Source organism: Pollicipes pollicipes, unplaced genomic scaffold (genome assembly GCF_011947565.3).
Source record: "Pollicipes pollicipes isolate AB1234 unplaced genomic scaffold, Ppol_2.1 Scaffold_1600;HRSCAF=1878_pilon_pilon_pilon, whole genome shotgun sequence".
Taxonomy (NCBI): Eukaryota; Metazoa; Arthropoda; class Thecostraca; order Pollicipedomorpha; family Pollicipedidae; genus Pollicipes; species Pollicipes pollicipes.
In genome coordinates this window covers 8861994-8881718 of record NW_023595962.1, presented here as the reverse complement: position 1 = coordinate 8881718, position 19725 = coordinate 8861994, and the positions used below count along the sequence as shown (strand labels likewise).

At 50.3% G+C, this 19725-nt stretch overlaps 1 protein-coding gene and 1 non-coding gene across 2 annotated transcripts; both read left to right on the top strand.

The window, feature by feature from the left end:
• Positions 1-1981: 1981 nt before the first annotated feature.
• On the top strand, positions 1982-2054 carry TRNAF-GAA (transfer RNA phenylalanine (anticodon GAA)). The gene has a single exon. It is a non-coding gene; the product is annotated as a tRNA-Phe (tRNA).
• A 13760-nt stretch (positions 2055-15814) lies between these two features.
• Positions 15815-18020, top strand: LOC119093499 (chorion peroxidase-like). Its single transcript, XM_037216462.1, is given in 4 exon segments — positions 15815-15874; positions 15937-16071; positions 16203-16882; positions 16884-18020. Coding segments are annotated over 4 exon segments (1680 nt in total). The 3' UTR covers positions 17689-18020.
• Positions 18021-19725: the final 1705 nt, after the last annotated feature.

The window sequence follows — 19725 nt, the reverse complement described above, 5'->3', positions numbered from 1 at the left end:
CCAGCAAAATTCCACTTCACTCAACCCATGTCTTTCCGTCAGCAAGGAGCTGAACTGAACTGAATTGAACTCTGAACAACTGAATCAGAGATAGGCTAACGAATGCGCCGACTGTCGTTTCATAAGGATGCCTCAAACGCATCTCCTTAGGCTTTTCTATATGGGTTAGGAATTAAAACAGGTTTCCGCGGCACGTAGAGAATCAGAGTTCTTTGCTCCATTTGAACCGCAGGCCGAACTGCAACAAGCAGCTTGTGTGGAAATGTCTATTGGTGACGTCCCTGGGAGGTCACGTGTGACATACAATATGAATATGAGACAAAACGATTCACCTTGTATTTCACATGGCCTCAGTAAAGCATGTTTTCAGCAGTTCATGGAGCATTGAAGGTAACTCAGATATGGGTAGTTTTACTGCTGTGGCAAATGACACAAATATGACCATCCATTTTATTTTACAGGTAGCAGACAATCTTACAATGAGTTTAGGACAGGATATAAGAGTGGGAGATGTCTGTACCATGTACTATCTTCTGGTTCTTGGCTGAGAATTGGCAAACTTCAGTTAAGCATTAGCGATATTGTGTTTGCTGGTTGGAAATTACAAAAGCAAACTCGATACTGATTTTGCCCAAAAAGCTTGATGATAATGCCGCATGCTATTCTTTTTGACACTCTGAAATGGTCTGTTCATTTGTCTGGGATGTGCTGTGCTCCCGCATGTTACCATTTTCATTTCAGCCATATGACTCACTGATTCAACACCATTAATTATGATCGACTCGTGATTCAAGTTAATAAAATTCACGAAAGATGAGATTCAGCTCGTGACTGGAAACGGGATTTTTCCTCGTGAACCGATTCAGCTCAACTCACCCCAAAATGACCCATGAGTCCAATTACTTCATGATTCAGCCCGAGTAGATCACAAGTGTGAAAATAACCTCCTGTTAGCTGATGAAACTCCATGACGCCACCGTCGCACCTTCGAACACCGTCTAGCGATCGGCCGGTCCTTCCGCCCGTACCGGCCAATGAATAATAAATAGGTGGGTGGGTGGCCGCCGGTCCCCCCTGCCTCCAGGTTGAGAGTGTGTGAGCCGACTTGTGGGGACCGGGCCACTAGACGCCCATAATCCCGTCAGCCCGCTCGAGGTCACAGAACGCCTGGCGCCTGCGGAGGGCGATGTCGCACGGCCGGCCATGCGTCTGTAGATGCATTGTGTGGGTACCCGCGTGGGAGATGCATTGTCGGGCCTGCCGCCGTCCAACCGACGGCTAGTTCTGAAGCAGCCCTGGCCCCACGGCAACAGCAGCTGAGCTGACGGTACCCGGCCGGTTGTACTTACCAGACAGCGGGCCGCGTTAAAGGAACGGATCTGCGCTTGACAGTCGATGGATACCTTATGGCCAGGGGTGTAGTTTGCTATTCAGTTGGGAGGGGGCTTCCCCCTTCCAAAGCGGGCGCCAGCCCAGCAAAATTTGAAAAATGGGACAAATGCGGGGTAGGAACCAGTTTGTTAGCTATTTACGGGGTAGGATACGACACATTTTGCTGTTAAGCCCCCTCCCAACTCATTCTGCGAAACTACGCAATTGCCAATGATACGTTCAGCCTTCATAGCAAGCGGTATGAAGGGCGACTGCGGTCTTGAACGCCGTATGGCTCACTGGTACCTGGCAGTCCAAGTGCACTTCCCTGCTGGTGTTTTGCCATGGTGTTGAAGCGCCAACTGGGATCGTGCTGAATATCTCGAGAGGTGCTGGCATAACTTTGATATTTGCGCTACTGCGCTATAAGAATACGTGTAGTAGCGAATATATGCACTGAGCGTGTTGCAGTGGCGTCATCGATTTGCCGGCTCTGTTCGACATAACGGCATTTTTGCAGCTTGAGGACAAGCCACCATGCCTCCCCTCCTCACCGTGGTGACGCCCATGCCCCTGGCGTACACAAACAACTGAGAGCGATCCGACACCGGCCGAAATAGCTCAGTTGGGAGAGCGTTAGACTGAAGATCTAAAGGTCCCTGGTTCGATCCCGGGTTTCGGCAGCAGTTTTGTTCTATCTGAGATGTCTCGCTGCAGCGACAGGAAAATGTGTGAACTGGTATAAAGGCATATGTGGAACTTATGCCAATCACGCTGTTGTTCATTTAATCATCCTCTGAATGTTATAGGAAGATCTGAAAAATCTAGAACGCCCTGCATGTGCCCCTCGCCCGTGTCTGAGGGGAATTATGAATAGGGTGCGTCAGACCTCCTTCGTCGTGGACATAGTGCGCGTATGTTTCGTTGGTGTGGTCTCCTCTCAATCAAGGGAACTTCGTGATAACCATGCCGATTGAATTTCACGCGCGCCGTTTTTTCGCAATGCTTTAACACTAATTCCATTCTACTTCGTGTCACTTTGTACTACTTGTAGACGTCACGTTGTAGAATTGTAGATGCTTGTCAACGTAGCATACGGGCTGACTCACATGTACTTATATGCGCTGCATGGAAGCGTTGGTGGCCTCTGGATGTACATGTACATTTTGAGAATTATATGCGTGTATTCGGGCCTTTCTCGTGGTTTTCTTGCTTAAAATGTTGCGCTATTTTTATTGTGTGTAATGTCCATATGCTTTTATCTTCGTGTCCTCCGCATGCAACGTGGATGCCAGTAAAACCACATTTTGGAGGACCCTGAATACAATCTATACATCTGTGATTATAGTACAAGGAGGAGCAAAGGTAAGTAAAGGTAAAGAACATTACGCGGGTAAAGGTAAAGGTAAAGGTAAAGAAAGATAGATATCAAGGTAAAGGGAAATACGCGGAGAGAATCAAGAGAATGTGTCGCAAGCGTCAACGTACTTAACCGAACACCTTGCTTCACGCTTTACGAAAACGGCATCCACACAAGCGCCTGCAGATTGATCTTTACCTCTTGTCAGTTTTAAGACATGCGCACTGAAAAGCGCACGCCACGTTGGCTTGCCGCAATTGTGACTTCTCGTGACCCGCACGAATTCATTCCCTTCTCTTCGGCTTGGTTACTGGTTCAATTGCGCAGCAATGCCACAACATGAAGTCCGCCATGCCGTATCGTTTGCTGTGTTCGCCGCCCGGCCGTCTGCCGCGAGCCGCCCCGGTGCCGGCGCTTAGGCGAGGTGGTGCCACGGCCGACGGCCGAACCCCCCACGACCGCAGCGCGTGCCGGCTACGGCTCCGGTCGGCGTGCCGGCGACGGCTCCGGTCTTCCGCTGCGCCGGTTGAAGCGGTACATCACCCGGCACTCCTCAAGGTGCAGGGGGTGACGTGACCCGGCCGGGTCCCGGGCGATGATCCAGCTCACCTGAGCCACGCAGAATCATTGGTGGACATCACTGATGCGCGGAGGCGATAGGACCACACAACTTTTCCTGAAAGCATCTCACGTCTTCTCCCGAAACCCGGAACAGTTTTCATTACAGCTGGTGTCGGGAAAAAAGATGACTGAAAAAAGGCTTCTATTTCGGAACGAGCCGGAGACGATGTTTCAAAAGTAGTCGGGGGTGAGCAAGATAGCATAGCACGTGGCACGATACTGGTTACTAAATATCCATCTGTGCCCAGTTTGTGACATGCTTTTCGTTTGTCGACAGCATTTGTAATAAAAATCAGCAGCTTCAATATCTCCAAATGCGAAACATTTCGATAGGACCGCAATACGACCGCGTATCTTTTCCCAAAGGTATCCGCGTCTTTTCCCGAAATCTGGAAAAGTTCATTTACGTCTGGTGTGGGGAAACGAGGTGGGTGAAGACAAGGGCTGCTTTTCGGAACGAGCAGAAAGTAATATTTAAGAAGAAATTGGGGTCGAGCGATGTTATGTGCCACGTGGTATGGCGGTGGTTCATGTTAATAAATCACCAGCTGTCCTCAGTTCGTGATGTGTATGCCGTGCGACAGAAGTAATTGGATGCTACAGCTGCTAGTGAACGTAAAATGACGAGGACTGGACCAATCAATGCACGATTCAATGCAAAGAAAACTGCCAACGAATGCTCATTGCAAGATATCTTTAACTTACGCTGGTCAGGTGTTTTAACGCGGCAGATTGCTGTTCACGCAACTTCTCTGACATCGTTCTACTGCCGTCCTATTGCCCGTCCAGTAGCCTTTCTCACAAAGGCAGTTTTTTGTACATTTGCATTGTAGTTTGTAAATTTGTATGTGTGGTTGTAAAAAATGTGTTTCATAAAGCAGAAACCCACAAACAACAACTTCAAATTACAAATATACAAAACCACACACAAGGGTTGACAATTCTCTCGAGAATTTCTAAAACCGTAACCTTGGTATGTTTCATAAACACCAGCTGATTTTCCAGCCGCGGTGCATTTGTAAGATTGAAAGCACAAATTACAACTGCAAATCAACGATGGCTTACCCCACTGTATAAAAGGTGATCGTAAGCTTAAGACAATGCCAGTAAACGAAAATGGATTGTGGACGCAAAGCTCGCAGAAGAAGGAGGCTTGCAAGAATCCCCAGGGGCAAAATAAACAAGTACTTCGAGGAAGTGGAAGGACAACCAAGCTCGCAGAACACAGCGCTCAGAGGAAGCAACCCAGTGATAGTGTTCATGGGTTTAATCATCTCTGGCTTCGCGTACGGCCCGTGCAACCAAGCGTGCAGCAAATTTATCCCCTTGCACTATACCCATCTCTATAAGTGACCTTGGCAGCCGCACCGATCCGATCGAAATGCCGCGTTGTCCTGTGCTCACGCGTTGATGGTGTGGGAGGGTACTGATACGAAGGTGATCATTTTCCGTGAGTAGGCCTACTGGCATCTAAGTCACCGCCAGGATGAAATGGCTGTACTAACAGATTATGAAATGTCTTGATTTAAGTGTAGTTTCTACTCATACAAGCGAAAGCAGGTATACTCATCCTACCAAACTGCGGGCATGCAACGACATTCACCTTGACGCCAAACAAGGACAGCTATCGACGGGTGTGAGCGATGCATGAATCCCATGTCTGTGAGTAGGATATGGGTGTCTATCATGGTAACAGAACACTAGTATTATGCTGGTTCACTGAGTCACTGTTTCGCTGGTTGCCATGACAGTGCGAATATTCTGTTTGTTTACCTCTACTTAAAACTGTAAGCGCACAGTGAATACAATGACAAATGTTCTTGATTTCTGGTATTGAAGAACCTATTTTTCTGTTCCTTGACACTTCCCATACACTTCTTTTGTTGTTTACAAATCGCGGCATTTATGACGATGCATAGCATAATTTGTCTTTCTGCGCTCGTCAGACATTGGCAATGTCGGCTGGCGGTAGAAACACTGGAGGGGGGAGGGGGGCATCATTGGATTTCCTATTGGCGGAATCCCGTGCGACTGAGCACAGGGCAATGACGTCACTGGTGCCCTGTATCATTGGCCCCCGCCGCTGCTCTCTCCATTGCCGTGGCGTAGCGGAAACGTGAGGTAGATGCAGCATTCAAAGTGATTGGAGGCAAGGAAATTAATAGCCCTTCAAAGTTTGATTAGAAGTATCAAGCAAAGTCGTACTTAGTGTACAAAGTCGTAATAGGTTCGGTTGGCGTTTTCATTATCCTGCACGCAGGGGCGTCAGTTTTTCTAAGTGATTGGGATAAGCCCCGGACCCAGGTGAAATGCATATTTTCTGATATGGTGAGCTATTTTCCGCCCTTCCCCCCCCCCCCCCAAGAAATTATTCAGCGACATTACACTACACCTTTGTGAGGAACTGTGAACCTAACGTCGCCCTAAATACATTTTTTCACCGGCTCTTACGCCACTTGATTTGGATGTACGGTAGTTTTTTCAAGTTGGTGGCACGGAATAGTCCCTTATTTTAGTAGAACGGTCATCAACCGCAGGTCATTTCTGAAGAAGGTTCCTGTGATATTTATATTTTTCTACGATTTTGTAGCATTGGGCCCAAGCGTTTGTGAAGGGGGGGGGGGAAGCAACCAAATATGGTAGACGGGTGTCACACGAGGGCCCTCATAAACTCACAAAGGGAACAAACCCACTCCTGACCTACAAGGTCGTAGTCGTCAAACCCTGCTGTCGTTGCTGTTTGATTGTTATGGAGGAGTACAGTCAAGGGGCGCTCCATTCTGCCCACAGGTCTTCATCTTTACCACAGCGCTCTTAAAAAAAAATTAATTGGCGTGATGCGCTCTCGCCGAGGTATGCTCCCACCCTCTTAAGAAAACATCGATTGCACCCCTGCTGTTGGTACGAACTAATGACGAGTGGGCGCGGAGGCTAGCTAAGCACAGATGAAAAAAGCCACTTTGTCTTATCATTGTCTCATCATATCTCTCCAGTGCCTGACAAGGGATCCTGTGTCAGCAAGGGAATCCGAGTCAGCAGTGGGCCCGTTTGCTAGAAAGGGACAGTGACTGGACTTGGAATGTCAGCGGGCCTCTCGCATTGTTGGGGCCCCAGACAGTAAAGGGAGATAGGAAATAGGCCAATAATAGGGTCCGCATTGATTGACGCAATGGATTGGTTATGTGTCAGACAGTGAGCCCAATAAACAACAGACGACCTTGCTCCGTTTTGCCCAGGGGCCTGATTTTGTTAAAAGTGATGCCTGTGTCATTTAGTAGATCCCTTGTGTCTGCAAGAAATTATTGTGCGTCACTGAAAGCCTCTACTCCGAGTGGCACTAACTGGTTCCGTCAGAGGACGGCCGGCGTCATAAAGGAGACCAATGTTTCCCCAGAGGGTCTCTGAATCGATCATGAGGCCCGGCGCCCGTGTCACCAGAATGTCGCACCATAAGTATCCCGTGGCCCGCAGTGTTTCACTGACGACGACGCCTGAACGAAACAAGTATGTGGTGCCAGTGTCCATTACATGGCCCCTTCATGAACAAGCCCGTCGGAATAACTGGATAAAGACAGAAACGAAAGGAAAGCAAACTTTGGAGCCCGCTCAAAACTTAGGAACTTTCACCAGGGGGCTTCCATAAAGCCCCGTGCCACCCCTGCTCCACCAGGATTCTGGATGCGACCCTGGGCATGTGCACATGGATGACAGAGAAACCGGCGCCGGAAGGAGCGGGGACCGCGAGAACGGCGAGCCCGACTGCGTGACCCTGACTGCATGCAATGACGCCAACGTCCCGCTCAGTATGGGCGATGTGATTTAGGTTAGGTTTGCCGAATCTACACCGAACTAATCGTTTGATAACGCAACGTATTTTCAGGGACGGACGGAAGAAAGGGTAGATTTTCCCAGCGAATATGGCATGCAATGCAGCTGTTAACCAACGGAAATGCAAATATCCAAATCGTAATATGCGTCGTGCTGCGCGCTGCTCTCGCTGTGTCAAGACTCCAGTGACGTCACGTCAAAGTTGGGCATATGGGGTGCTAAAAGGCAGGTCAGGCGTACTTCTTACATGTCCTTGGCAAGGCCGGTGATTGGCGGCGACAAATAACACACGGTGCAGAGTTTAACAACCACAATTCTGCAACGCGCGCTAGTTTTATGAAGCAGTTGTAAGTTGACATTTTAAATTCTAAATTAAAGCCTACAAAAACAAACTATTTGTAACAGCTCTTTATGAGAAGGGCTACGGGTGTCTCAGACAAATTTCGATGTGCTTAACTGAATATGTTGTTCGCTGTGGTTTGGAACCTGATCTCGGGCTTGCCTACTCTCACTGGCCACGCGGAACCCGTTTAGATGCGTGCCATGCCCGGGCTCTGGCTCCGCATTGTCGCGGCGCCATCTGGGTACTCAGTAGGTATGATGGCGGGCCTCCACCAACGGCAAGTAACAGGCACGCGATGCAATTTTTCAATCTACGAATGTGGTCGTCGGGCGCTGCGCCGCCAAGTTACACATTCCCAAGGTCTTAGAACAGAAGGTATCCGGCCAAATTCCGCTGTTTCGACTGATGACGTCACAAGTGTACTCCGCACGTGATGGTCAACGGCGGATGCACGCCTACCGCAGTCTGATTGGCTTTTTAAAAAGGTTCTAAGGCTGGAAGCCCCTAAATATTGTTGGCCAGATCATAACAGGACTATTTCTTGTCCGAACAGGCCATAATATGAGCTCCAAAGTCTATCAACACGCGCCCAGGTGGCCGGCTAGATATCATTCGCTCGGGTGGGGGTCAGTTTGACCCTCCCCGAGATCTTGGGAACTAAGAAAGCTAGAAACACAAAATTTACAGGGTGTGTTGACCTGTACGTGAACCCAGTGATATCAAAGTTCAGGGTTCCTAGGTCATGACCTTCAGGTCAAATAAGGTCAAACAAGGTCAAATTCCAGGTTGATCTCTAAGGTGCCCCAGAACCTAGGCAACTGTTTCTAAGCAAAAGGTCACGAGCCTGTTTGAGGTCAGCGACCTTGTTTGACCTTCTCAAGGTCATGGTGACTAAAATCATACAAGACTGCTCTGAGTTTTGCACTTGAATAAGTGACAGATTATACCATAACAAAGATCATAACTTGCGAAGCAGCAGAAGTTACAAATTTGCCGGCAATAAAGAAAAGCAAACTATTTCGTAACAACTAGACGCTGCCCAGTGCACAGATCACCTTCATTTATGCATGAATAACATGCCCTAGCATGATTCCTCCAATACCAAGAGCAGCCACACAATGCCCTTATTATTAACAACAACAATGGGGAGGAGGTGAAAGACCTGGTCACAGCATCCCATTTATATTCTATGCACAGCTCTTACTATTGGTAGCTCGTGGCACAGATCCTTGTCCCAGATGGTTTGGGCTGCGCCGGCATCACGGAGAACAGCAACAGCACAGCCTTCTGACAGTTCTTCTCACTGTTAGGACCGCAGACGCCCCTCTTTCCTTGGCTCCCTCTTAGGCAGCTGTCTCTGACGGTTTCATCGCAGTTCCCTGACAGATCTAAGCGAAAAAAAGTTGAGTGATCTAGTTATCACCAGCTTTTGTGGGAAGAACCTAAACTTTATGATACCTTTCATACAACTGGACTCATACATCAAGTTAGCAAGCCTAGACTTCAAAGCATGTAATGGAATAGCTGTAAAAATTTAATATCTGGCCACTTCCATGGAAATTAATTATCCTTCACCACATAATGTTGCTTATGTGCACCTCAATACCTAAGGAAGATGGTGCGATGACGAAAAATTGATGTGATATGGGATTCGGTCCCCAACAACCATGATATGTAATCAGATAGGATTGCAACTCAGCTCTATCCATAAATGTTCACAGCATTGTAAGGTTTGCTAGCTGCCATTAATGTCAGCCTAATATTGCATGCCTACAAATGCTTTCAACAGAAATAAAAAATACAGGCCAGTGATCTGAGTAGTGTCAGGATTAATTGAAGAGACACATCAGCCTTACAATATAACAACAATATGATATATTTTTACCACCGGCTTCTCACATGTTTTTGCAAATGCAGCCACAAAAACACAACACACACACACACACACACACGCACGCACGCACGCACACACACACACACACACACACACACACACACACACACACACACACACACACACACACACACACACACACACACACACACACACGCACACACGCACGCACGCACGCACGCACGCACGCACGCACGCACGCACGCACACACGCGCGCGCGCGCGCATAGCTCAAGATGGTGGGCAAGATACTCGCAAGGTCAGGGTGTACTTTCCTACCTAACGTTAGAAAAAATCATTGTACACCATTCGTCGTGTTTAAGGCAGGACATATCGTAGATGACCACAAAACAGGTAGATTCATGCTTTTACCTTCGAATTGTTTATAATGATGATGGCGAGCTCCCGAGCACCGCACACACAGCAGCCGCGACACCGGCGCCATTACTGCGCGCGGTCACAACATTACTGCGCATCAAGCAGCATCAAGAACCATAAAAATGTACGGGGCCAAGGTAACAAGAATTCATGAAATTTGATCCTCGACGCCAACGGGGTGTGATGGTTGCGGGGGGATGGCTGGGGGGGGGGGAGGAATTGTAAAGCAAAACGAGAACATGGCGGCTAAATAAAAGCTCACGTATACGGTACTTATATATGGCATGGCACATGGACGCCATTGGGACGCTGGGTTTGAAGTGAGGATACAGGGGTGGGGAGGGGTTACGGCTAAGGTTAGGTTAGGTTAGGTTTAGGTTAGGTTCGGTAGGTTAGGTCGGTTAGTAGGTTTAGGCTAGGTTGTTTAGGGTAGGTAGGTTAGTTCGGTTTAGGTTAGGTTAGGTTAGTTAGGTTAGGTTAGGTTAGGTGAGGTAGGTTAGGTTAGGTTAGGTAGGTAGGTTAGGTTAGGTTAGGTAGGTTAGGTTAGGTGAGGTTAGGTTAGGTTAGGCTAGTTTAGGATATGTCCTGGACTATTCTGGTTTGTGTGTTTCATAAACGTTCCTAAACGCGAGAAGAAACGATTTTTATTACATTATTATTGCTACCTTGGTTCCGGACATTTTTTATGGTTCTTGATAACAGAAATATTGTAATTACGCAACAACACAGAAACGGCGCTGGAGAGTCGAGGCGGTGCGGTGCGGTGCGTGCGGCGCTCGGGAGCTCGCTATCGTATTTATTAAAATTCGAAGGTAGGAACATGATTCTACCTGTTTTGAGATTATTTACGATATGTTCCGCCTTAAACGCAACGAATGGTGTACAATGATTTTTTTCTAACGTTAGGTAGCAAAGTACACCTACACTACTCGCAACTTGCTGCAACTAGCGGACCAATGCCACCTTACACTAGAATCATTAGAATAGAAAAATCTGCGCCTTTAACATTACCAACGGGTTTACATGCGGCTACCGTACACACAGCAGCATCGTGCGCAACACACTTCGTTAGCTTTCGTGCATAATACACAAAAGCTTCGAACACATCACAACTAAATCCAACAAGCACTGCCCCCCGCCCCCCTCACAAAACATCAATAAAGTGAACTGAGAAAAAGTAAACAACACGCAGCGACGCGAGTCAAGGTTGCTGAAATTACTTTGTCTCTTCCGCGCCACGCATTTGGCACTTAGTAAAAATGAACCCATGGCAATACACATGGATGACGGGGCTGATACATTCCCTGGCGACAGTTGTTGTGCCTCATCCGAACGCCCACCTGTGTTACAGAACATGTTTCATATTAACTACGTGGCGGTGCCCGGCCTCATTGATTTATAAACATGTGTATTGCACAAGTGTGGTGCTGCCGAGGCAGCCGGAACCCGTTGGTAGAGACAGAGACAAAGACAATTATAGTTGTAATATTATGTTATATATATTCGTGTATCTGCGCAGCACGTATTCATTAATGCAGGTTTTGTCATATGTAAGAGCAAAGGTACTTTTGATCATCTGTTTGTGCGTTTGGTCGAAATCAGTTCGACTGTGATCATTTATCGTGGTTTGATATAGCAAACGTTTCAAGGCCACTTGCTCCCCATTCTCAAAGCAATGGAAGGCGATCGAGCAGAAAGCCTTTGCTTTTTTAGAAAGACTTTATCGAGACGTTTTGAGTGGATGGATTTTTTAGGATCAGAGCTAGCGTCTAGCAGTGCTTGTTGTGTAAGCCCTGACCCCTTCAATCAGATATGGCAAATAATATACGGCAAGTAAAAATACGGCAAAATACGAGGTGTATGCCGCAAAAAGCATAATCACTGGCGAACCAGCAGCGAACATTTTCGTCTTCTGAATGTCTGGTCAACTTTAAAAAAAAAAACACGTACAAACACAAGCACATTACTTTTCCAGCCAGTTTGACGTCATGGGAAGTTCGAGACATCGAATCACCCTGTTGTCATTGGGTGACTGAACAGGTCCAAAAAGTGATGCATGACTTTGCGCGAATGTTTCACATTTGAAGGTATCAAAGCAAACATCGGATGTAATGAAACAGGCTCACTTTTCGCTATAAGCATACTTGCCAAGTGAAAAGGACGACTCAAGACAGCACATTTCTCCTTTCAGCAAGTGAGCCCCTGAGTGCGTTACGGCTTGATTACGTCATCGTACCCTGCACAACATTGACTGAGACACGATTGAGAGCCGTTATATCTGGAAATCGTGCCCATGAGCGCCAGATATGGACGACAATTACCTTTTTGCTACCTTGATTTTCGTATGGCTTATTGAATGACAGGATTTGCTGAAAGTTACTATGAAGTCATGAATGCCCAGGTGACTTTAAAATACTCTCTCCAAGATACCGTCCATCATTTTTGCGGGCGTGTGGCTTGGAAACTAGTGGGACTTATGTCTTAAGAAGGGCAGAGCTGTGAACGGCACCAAAAGGTTTTCAAGGTGGCTATTTCAGTTCAAAGCCCCGCATGAGTGCGGCACACTCCCTTTAAGCTGTTTGTTTAACATGCGCTCGTGTAAACGGGTCAGTTCCCTCCCGGCCTCCGGAGGGTTTTTCGGAATGATTTCCTGACAGCGCAGCGTGGCCGCAGAGCGTAGCTATAGACAATCTAATAGCGGATCATGTGGTATTAAAAATTTATTTGTACCTTGATTAATACCTCGATACCTCGATACCTCGATACCTAAAAAATTTATTTGTACCAGAAATTGTGGGAATTGTATCGGGCGATCACCTGTTGACAAGCGTTGGGACTCGGTTTCAAAACTGACCAGCTTAGCTGGTTGAAATGGAAACCGGTGATGTTGAGTTAGGGAGAATGCTTGTAGTCATATTATTTGCAATTATATTGTTTGTAGAAATTCAACGGGATGCAAATGGCTGATACGAATTTCTCAGAGAAATGTTGCTTTTTTACCACAGTGGTCTGGACCAAACGGAATTCAGCATATTAGCCGATAAACGCAAGAGTGAGGACAAAAGAACCTCCAAGCTTGTGCATACTCATGAACATCCTTATTGTATTGGCATAATGAAAATGGCAGTGCAAAGAAAAATGCGAGCCTAAGAAATTACAGGGAATATATCTACTACCGCAGTTGTCCAAATTCATTCTTCCTTGAACAAGCCGAACATTCTGATGTCAAATATAATATTTTCAGCCCCGATAGATACAGGACAGCAGAAATGTGGCCACGTTCACAGACAGAAAGCCATGTTTTCCATCTAGTCTTGCCATAGCAGTGCGGTAGACTATGCCGCCATATTTGAGGTTACCACCGTAAGTGCGCCCATATTTGGCAGCACTTTTACGCTCCCATAATCTTCTGTAAGTCCGACGCAGAATGAGTGCGTCGTGAACGGCGGACGACTAGCAAACATACTGAATGTGGCATTCATCAGGAGGGACCAGCAAAGCCCTCTGGGTTGGGATGTGTCACATTTAATTTTCGTCCCTTGAAAATGCACATCCGCAGCAGGACGTCCGTGATGTATTTGTTAGATATTGTGCATTATTGTGCACAATACTGTGCATTATTGTGCAATATTGTCCATTATTGTGCACGCTTGTGTGCGTTGGCTTCTACCAAGTCAACCGCAAGTGTGGCATGTAAACTCTATTTACCATTTACCTCAGTTGTATTGGCGGCAGGCTGGGTTCACGTACGTCGGTGGTGTAAAACACGTCGGCATGGTAACTGGAACTCGGTGAAGAGGGATGGGAGCGGCCAAAAGGCCGCACAGGTCTGCCACAGAGCACTGCGGGCAGCAGACCCTGTCGAATTTAGTTGGCAGCTCTGTCGAAGCCAGTTGGTAGCTTTCTGGCTCTACGTCACACATTTCCTACTACCCCATGGGGCTCATGTGTGAAATACACCATCTTGTTAGAGCTGTGAAACCCATTCTGCTGAAAATATTTCACTGATATGAATACCAAAAGCGAGCTTGATCCCTTCGGTTTGCACCGGTTTTTGTAGCTATCAAGGTGAACACCCGCAACGTGCCTTGCGGGCATTTCTCTGCAAGGTGCGACTGAATTTTGAATTTTGAATTTTGCGACTTTGGAACCGCACGTCGCTCTTTAGCGCAGTTGGAGCGCGCCGCGTCCACGACCAAGACATCATGGGTTCGTGTTTCGTTCGATCGAAAGCTAAAGTATCAATTACTGATGGAATGATAGCCATCGTTTTGCTAGATGCTCATTCATGTTTTTTGTATAACGTTGATAGACATCATATCCTTGGTACCTTGCTTGAAAAGTTTTGGACATGACACCTATCTAAACCGGAAATGTAATAATTTTCTAAACGGTTGATCACGCTGCCTCCAATTACAGGTCAACAATTATTGTTTTGTTATTATATAATTACAGGTATCGTGGATGGACAAATACCCGCTCTGATTGTGAGGGCACTCAGTTATTAGCATCAGTCCCACCACCAGAGGCGGATCCTGGGGAGGGTCACGGGCCAGGGCCCCCAAAACCTCTGAGAGTATGTTTTGGCCCCCAAAACATTCCCAGAACTTCATAAAAGTGTCGTCTACTTACCGTCTGTTTTAGCTTTAACTGTTTTGTTTTAACTTCTGTTTAAGATTCAGAAGCATTTCGGTGCTTTTTCGGTTTTGAATGGTGTCCTTACTAGGTACTCGCGAGAGGCACCACGCACTGGACCTGGGATCCCACACCAGCCAGCTGGCGACGAACGGTTGCCCTCCCCCCCCCCCCCAAGAAAATTCTAGGCCAGATCCGCCCCTGCCCCCCACCCGTCGTTCAGTGTCTGGCGCCAAATTAGCATTTCCATTTAGCAGCCGGTAACTGTTGATAAGCCAGTTCCTCAATGCAAGTTCCTGAATGTTGATCTTTTTTGCATAGTCGTTGGCCCAAAGAAGGAGGGCCAACAAAACATTGATTAGCTGGTCAATAAGAACAATCATAATACCTAAGTACTCATGACCCTATGGCCCCATATCTCCAAGCATACCGCCTCAACATCGATGCAAGTGGTGGGAAGCTCATCGCTGTGATATGATCCTGCCCCTTGCTGTTTTGTAGCAACCAAAAGCCATCATATCTTGAGAAGCCTGCCCTGAATTCATATCCAATGTGCCGATGCGCTGGAAGCAATAGTTTTCGTTCCTACTGTGTGAAAGGAAGCGTAGAGCGTAACCCTCGCCCCCCTTCCCCCTCCTCCCCCTCCCCCTTCCACACATTGACCCTGGGCCCGATTGGATCTTTTTCATAACGGACTGGCAGACAGATGGGGGATAGCTGAGACCGCTCCAGTGTTTCACGGAAACATCAGTGGACTGATCTCAGCGAGATCTCGCGATCGGTGATGCATTTTATGTTGCTAGCTCGTTAATTGACTCCATTATGCCAAGCGAAAGGTAAATTTCCCCCCAAAATCGCAATTTTCACCTCTGCATGCCCATATTCTCGAGACCGTGCCACGTAGCGAAACAAAACTTACACAGGTATGCTACTTGTTTAATGCTGTGCACATGGGGGTACAGTTTTGTGTGTGTTTAACATATAGATATGATGGGGAGCTCCGTTAATGTAGCGATGCTGGCCCATCGCGCGCTATCGGCGGATTCGTCGATCGTCGCCAGCCGCCCGCACCGACAACCTCCTGCGATACGGCCCTTCCGATGCGATGCGGCGGGGTCCGTCCCTTATGATGCGATGCGGTCCGTCCGATGCGGTGCGTTACAGTCTGTCCCTTACGCAGATGCTGCCGCTGCTGCTGACGGTCGCCGCGGACACCGAGCCGGAGCTGCCGCCATTTCTGACGGTGCTGGAGCGTGAGACGGTGGCGATGCCGCCCGACCGGCTGGCGGCGGCGCTGAGCTGGGCAAGGGGCCGGCTGGCCGCGCACCCGGCTGCGCCGGCGGCCAAGGCGCCGCGCCATCCGGGTCGCCGCTCGCACTACCACATGTCGCGCCACGACTCGGACGCACGCGTGCAGGCGCTGGCGAGCGAGGCGCTCGTCTGGGTAGAGGCGGCGCGAGCGCCGGCCAACCTCAGCGCCGCGCGTGGCGCCGCCGCTGCCCGGCTAATCCGGCGCCCACGTGCAACTTTGGTGCGCGGTTCCGGCGCCAGGACGGCGCCTGCAACAACCGGCAGCACCCGACCTGGGGCGCCTCAGACACAGCGATTGCGCGATACGCCGCCAGCACGTACGACGACGGCGTCGACGCGCCGCGCAGCTTGTCGGCGGCGGGCGGCGCGCTGCCGACGGCGCGCGTTGTCAGCGCCGGGGTCACTGGCAGCGCCGACGATGAGAACACGGCGCTCACGCTCTCCGTCGTCAACTGGGCCAGTTCATGGACCACGACATCACGCTGTCGCCGGTGCAGCTCGCCGCGCCGGGCGTTGAGCTCGACTGTTGCGTCGACGGCGTCGTCGCTGAAAACGCGCACCCACGCTGCCTGCCGATCGACGTGCCAGGAGACGACCCGTTTTACGGGGCGCTGGGCCAGCGCTGCATGGAGTTTGCGCGCTCGGTGCCGGCCGTGCCGCGCGGCTGCTCTCCTGGCCCAGCCAACCCCGTCAACGTGCTCACCGCCTTCATCGACGGCAGCGGCGTGTACGGGTCTCGCGTGTCACGCGCGGCGGAGGTGCGTGCCGAACAGGGCGGCCTCCTGCTGACGCAGGGGGCCGTGGGGGATACACTGCTGCCGCCTGACCCTCCCGGCGTCCAGATCGACACGGAGAATCCTTGCTTCAGCCCCGACCCGACGGGACAGCCCTGCTTCCTGGCCGGCGACGTGCGCGCCACGGAGCAGAGCGGCCTCGCCACGCTGCACACTATCTGGATGCGTGAGCACAACCGACTGGCAAGCCGCCTGGCGCGTTTCAACCCGCATTGGGACGACGAGCGGCTCTTCCAGGAGGCGCGCCGCATTGTCGGCGCCGAGATCCAGCACATCACGTACAACGAGTGGCTGCCGCTGCTGGTTGGCGAGGCATTCATGCGGCGCATGCGCATCGGCACGCAGAGACTCAAGTCGCTACTCGAATCGTGTCAACCCCAACATCGCCACCGAGTTTTTGACGGCCGCGTTCCGCGTGGGCCACACACTGCTCCAGGGCCAACTTGAGCTGTACCGCCGCGTCGCCAGCTCCTCGGTCAGCCTGCGCATCAACCTGCGCGACGTGTTCTTCGACCCGACGCTGATCTACGACGGCCGGCTGGACCAGATCGCCATCGGCATGATCACGCAGCACCCGCAGACGTGCGACGCCAACATCGCCGAGGACCTGACCGAGTTCCTTTTCCAGGGGGAGGGCCACGCCTTCGGGCTCGACCTCATCTCTCTGAACGTGCAGCGAGGCCGCGACCACGGCATCGCCACCTATAATACGATGCGCGCGCTGTGCGGCCTGCCGCGCGTCACAAGCTTCAGGCAGCTGCGGCGGCAGATGCCGGCTGATGTCGTGCGCCGCCTCCGCAGGGTGTACGCGCACGTCGACGACATCGACTTGTTCGTCGGCGCCGTGTCCGAGCGACAGGCGCAAGGCGCGGCGGTAGGTCCGACCATCCGCTGCATCGTCGGCGACCAGTTCGCACGGCTGCGCTGGGGAGACAACTTCTTCTACGACCTCGGCGGCCGGCCGTGAAGCTTCACGCGTGCCCAGCTGAACCAGGTGCACAAGGTGACGTGGGCCCGCGTGCTCTGCGACAACATCAGCAGCATCCGGAGAATCCAGCCCAGAGCCTTCCGGGCGGTCGGCAGAGGCAACCGCATCAGGTCGTGCGGAAGGTTGCCAAAAATGAATCTGCGCGCCTGGAGGTCCGCCAACTGAGACGACCGGCGCGCTTGGAGGACATCAGATGACTAACCGTCAGACATCGAGGGGATTTTGGGCATCTTTTACGCTTAATAGATACTTTGCGGGTTGTGGTATGTGTGGCCTACTATGTTTGCTTACCTCACTGCATTTTATGCTTTGGCGAAGCGGTTTTCCGTGCAATGGCTTCCTTTGGTGTTTTTACCAACCATCTATTGCTGCCGCTCATAAACAAACACGAGTGTGCGTGTGATGATGCTCAACAACATGGTGAACACAACATGATCACCATTGGACTGTGTTGAATTCGATGCGCCTTCCCGTCCATCCTTCAGCACTGAGAGTATCTTAAGATGACCTCAGGTTTCTGGGATGCACCAGTCGGAATACACTTTCTTGGCAACACTTCCGTTTTGTTTCGATTGGCGAAACACCTCACGTCTTAGAACGTGTGCGGAGCGCATCGCCGCCTACCAGTGCCAAGCCGACACAGCCGGGAGACAGGCCTTTAGCGGCCACACCCTCTGGCTCATGCATGAAGATGTGCAGATGGTGCCTGTTAAAACTGGCAGTTTTTAGTAACATCACAGCATCGGTTAAAAGTGGGCACGTGTATGTATCTATGTACACATAAACGCATACGCACGCACGCACGCACGCACGCACACACACACACACACACCACACACACACACAACACACACACACACCACACACACACACACACACACACACACACACACACACACACACACACACACACACCACCACACACCCCACATATTGGCACATGGGTTTATAGCCACGCGCGTGGCAAGCATGAAAGCAGCACATACTTCAGACAGAAATGAATAAAACACCCATAAGCATCTAAGCCCAACCGCCCTCATTGTACATAGACCATGTCATGTAGCGCGATCTCGGATGCACAGGGACTGAACCGCGCCATTGCATACCGGCGTGGCAGCGTTCAGCCAAGGTGATCTTCATCGGAGCACTGGGATTGGTCGGGGTGGTAGCAAACGGGCTTGTACCCCCACAAACTAATACAGACCAACATGACACACATGCTTCAGACAGCAGCGACGTCAGGCATGGATTCACGTCCTGGTCGTGCCGGGCTCCTGGTTGCCAGATTTTTCGCGTCTGCATCCCTACTCGCCTCGTTAAGCTTTGCCGCGAATTTCATGGACAACCGGTGAAGTATACATAGGTCAGTTTATGAGTGACCAGAATCGAACGTTAGTTAAAACCGTTGTACTGTCTGTGTTCGAGCGTGTAGCCCGTCGCCTCGAACGCTGTCTCTGACAGGACGTCACTCGACTGTTGTGGTCAGGTCAGGTGGGAGGCATATATGCCGTTCTCGTGTTGGCAGCGGGGTGTACCAGGGTGGTGTGCTTCGGGTGGACTACGTTATGGACAAATGGATTTGGCGTGGAATAGCGTGCTGACAGCGACGAGAAAACGGCTGACAAATCGAAGACACAGCGTCATTGTATGACAGGCAAGAGTGCCACACACAACACCACACACACACACACACCTCATAACCGTAAGGTTCTCCTTGCCTTCGCTTTGACTGCCCAATTGGCGATAGCTTTCACATCGACTCGCAGCGTTCTTCCAGCCAACGACAGCGAATCGGATTGGTGCTTTGAAAAGACGTTTGGGAGATATTGTTGCCGGAGATGTTGTTTAACGAACCGCTCAAGCGACTCTCGGCAACTAAACCACGAATGGCAGCTACAAAGCGGCAATCATTGTCGCAGCCCAGACACCGCGAAGTTTCTCCACCAAATATACACATTGGTCCACATCCACTGAATATCCACACGGGGTGGAATAGCCGACTGTCCACCGGAGTCAGGAGACGAATGCGAAAAGTCATCCACTTCGCAGCCGTGGTCGTCACCGCCTTCCACCGCGTGGACAATATCCCGCCAGCTCCCGAGACCCGCTGCGCATCGTGGAGAACATTGCGCAGGAGGGCGGCTGCCTGCGCGGCTTCAGAGCAACGCACCTTGTCAGGTCGGGCGTGCTCCGCCTTGCGCG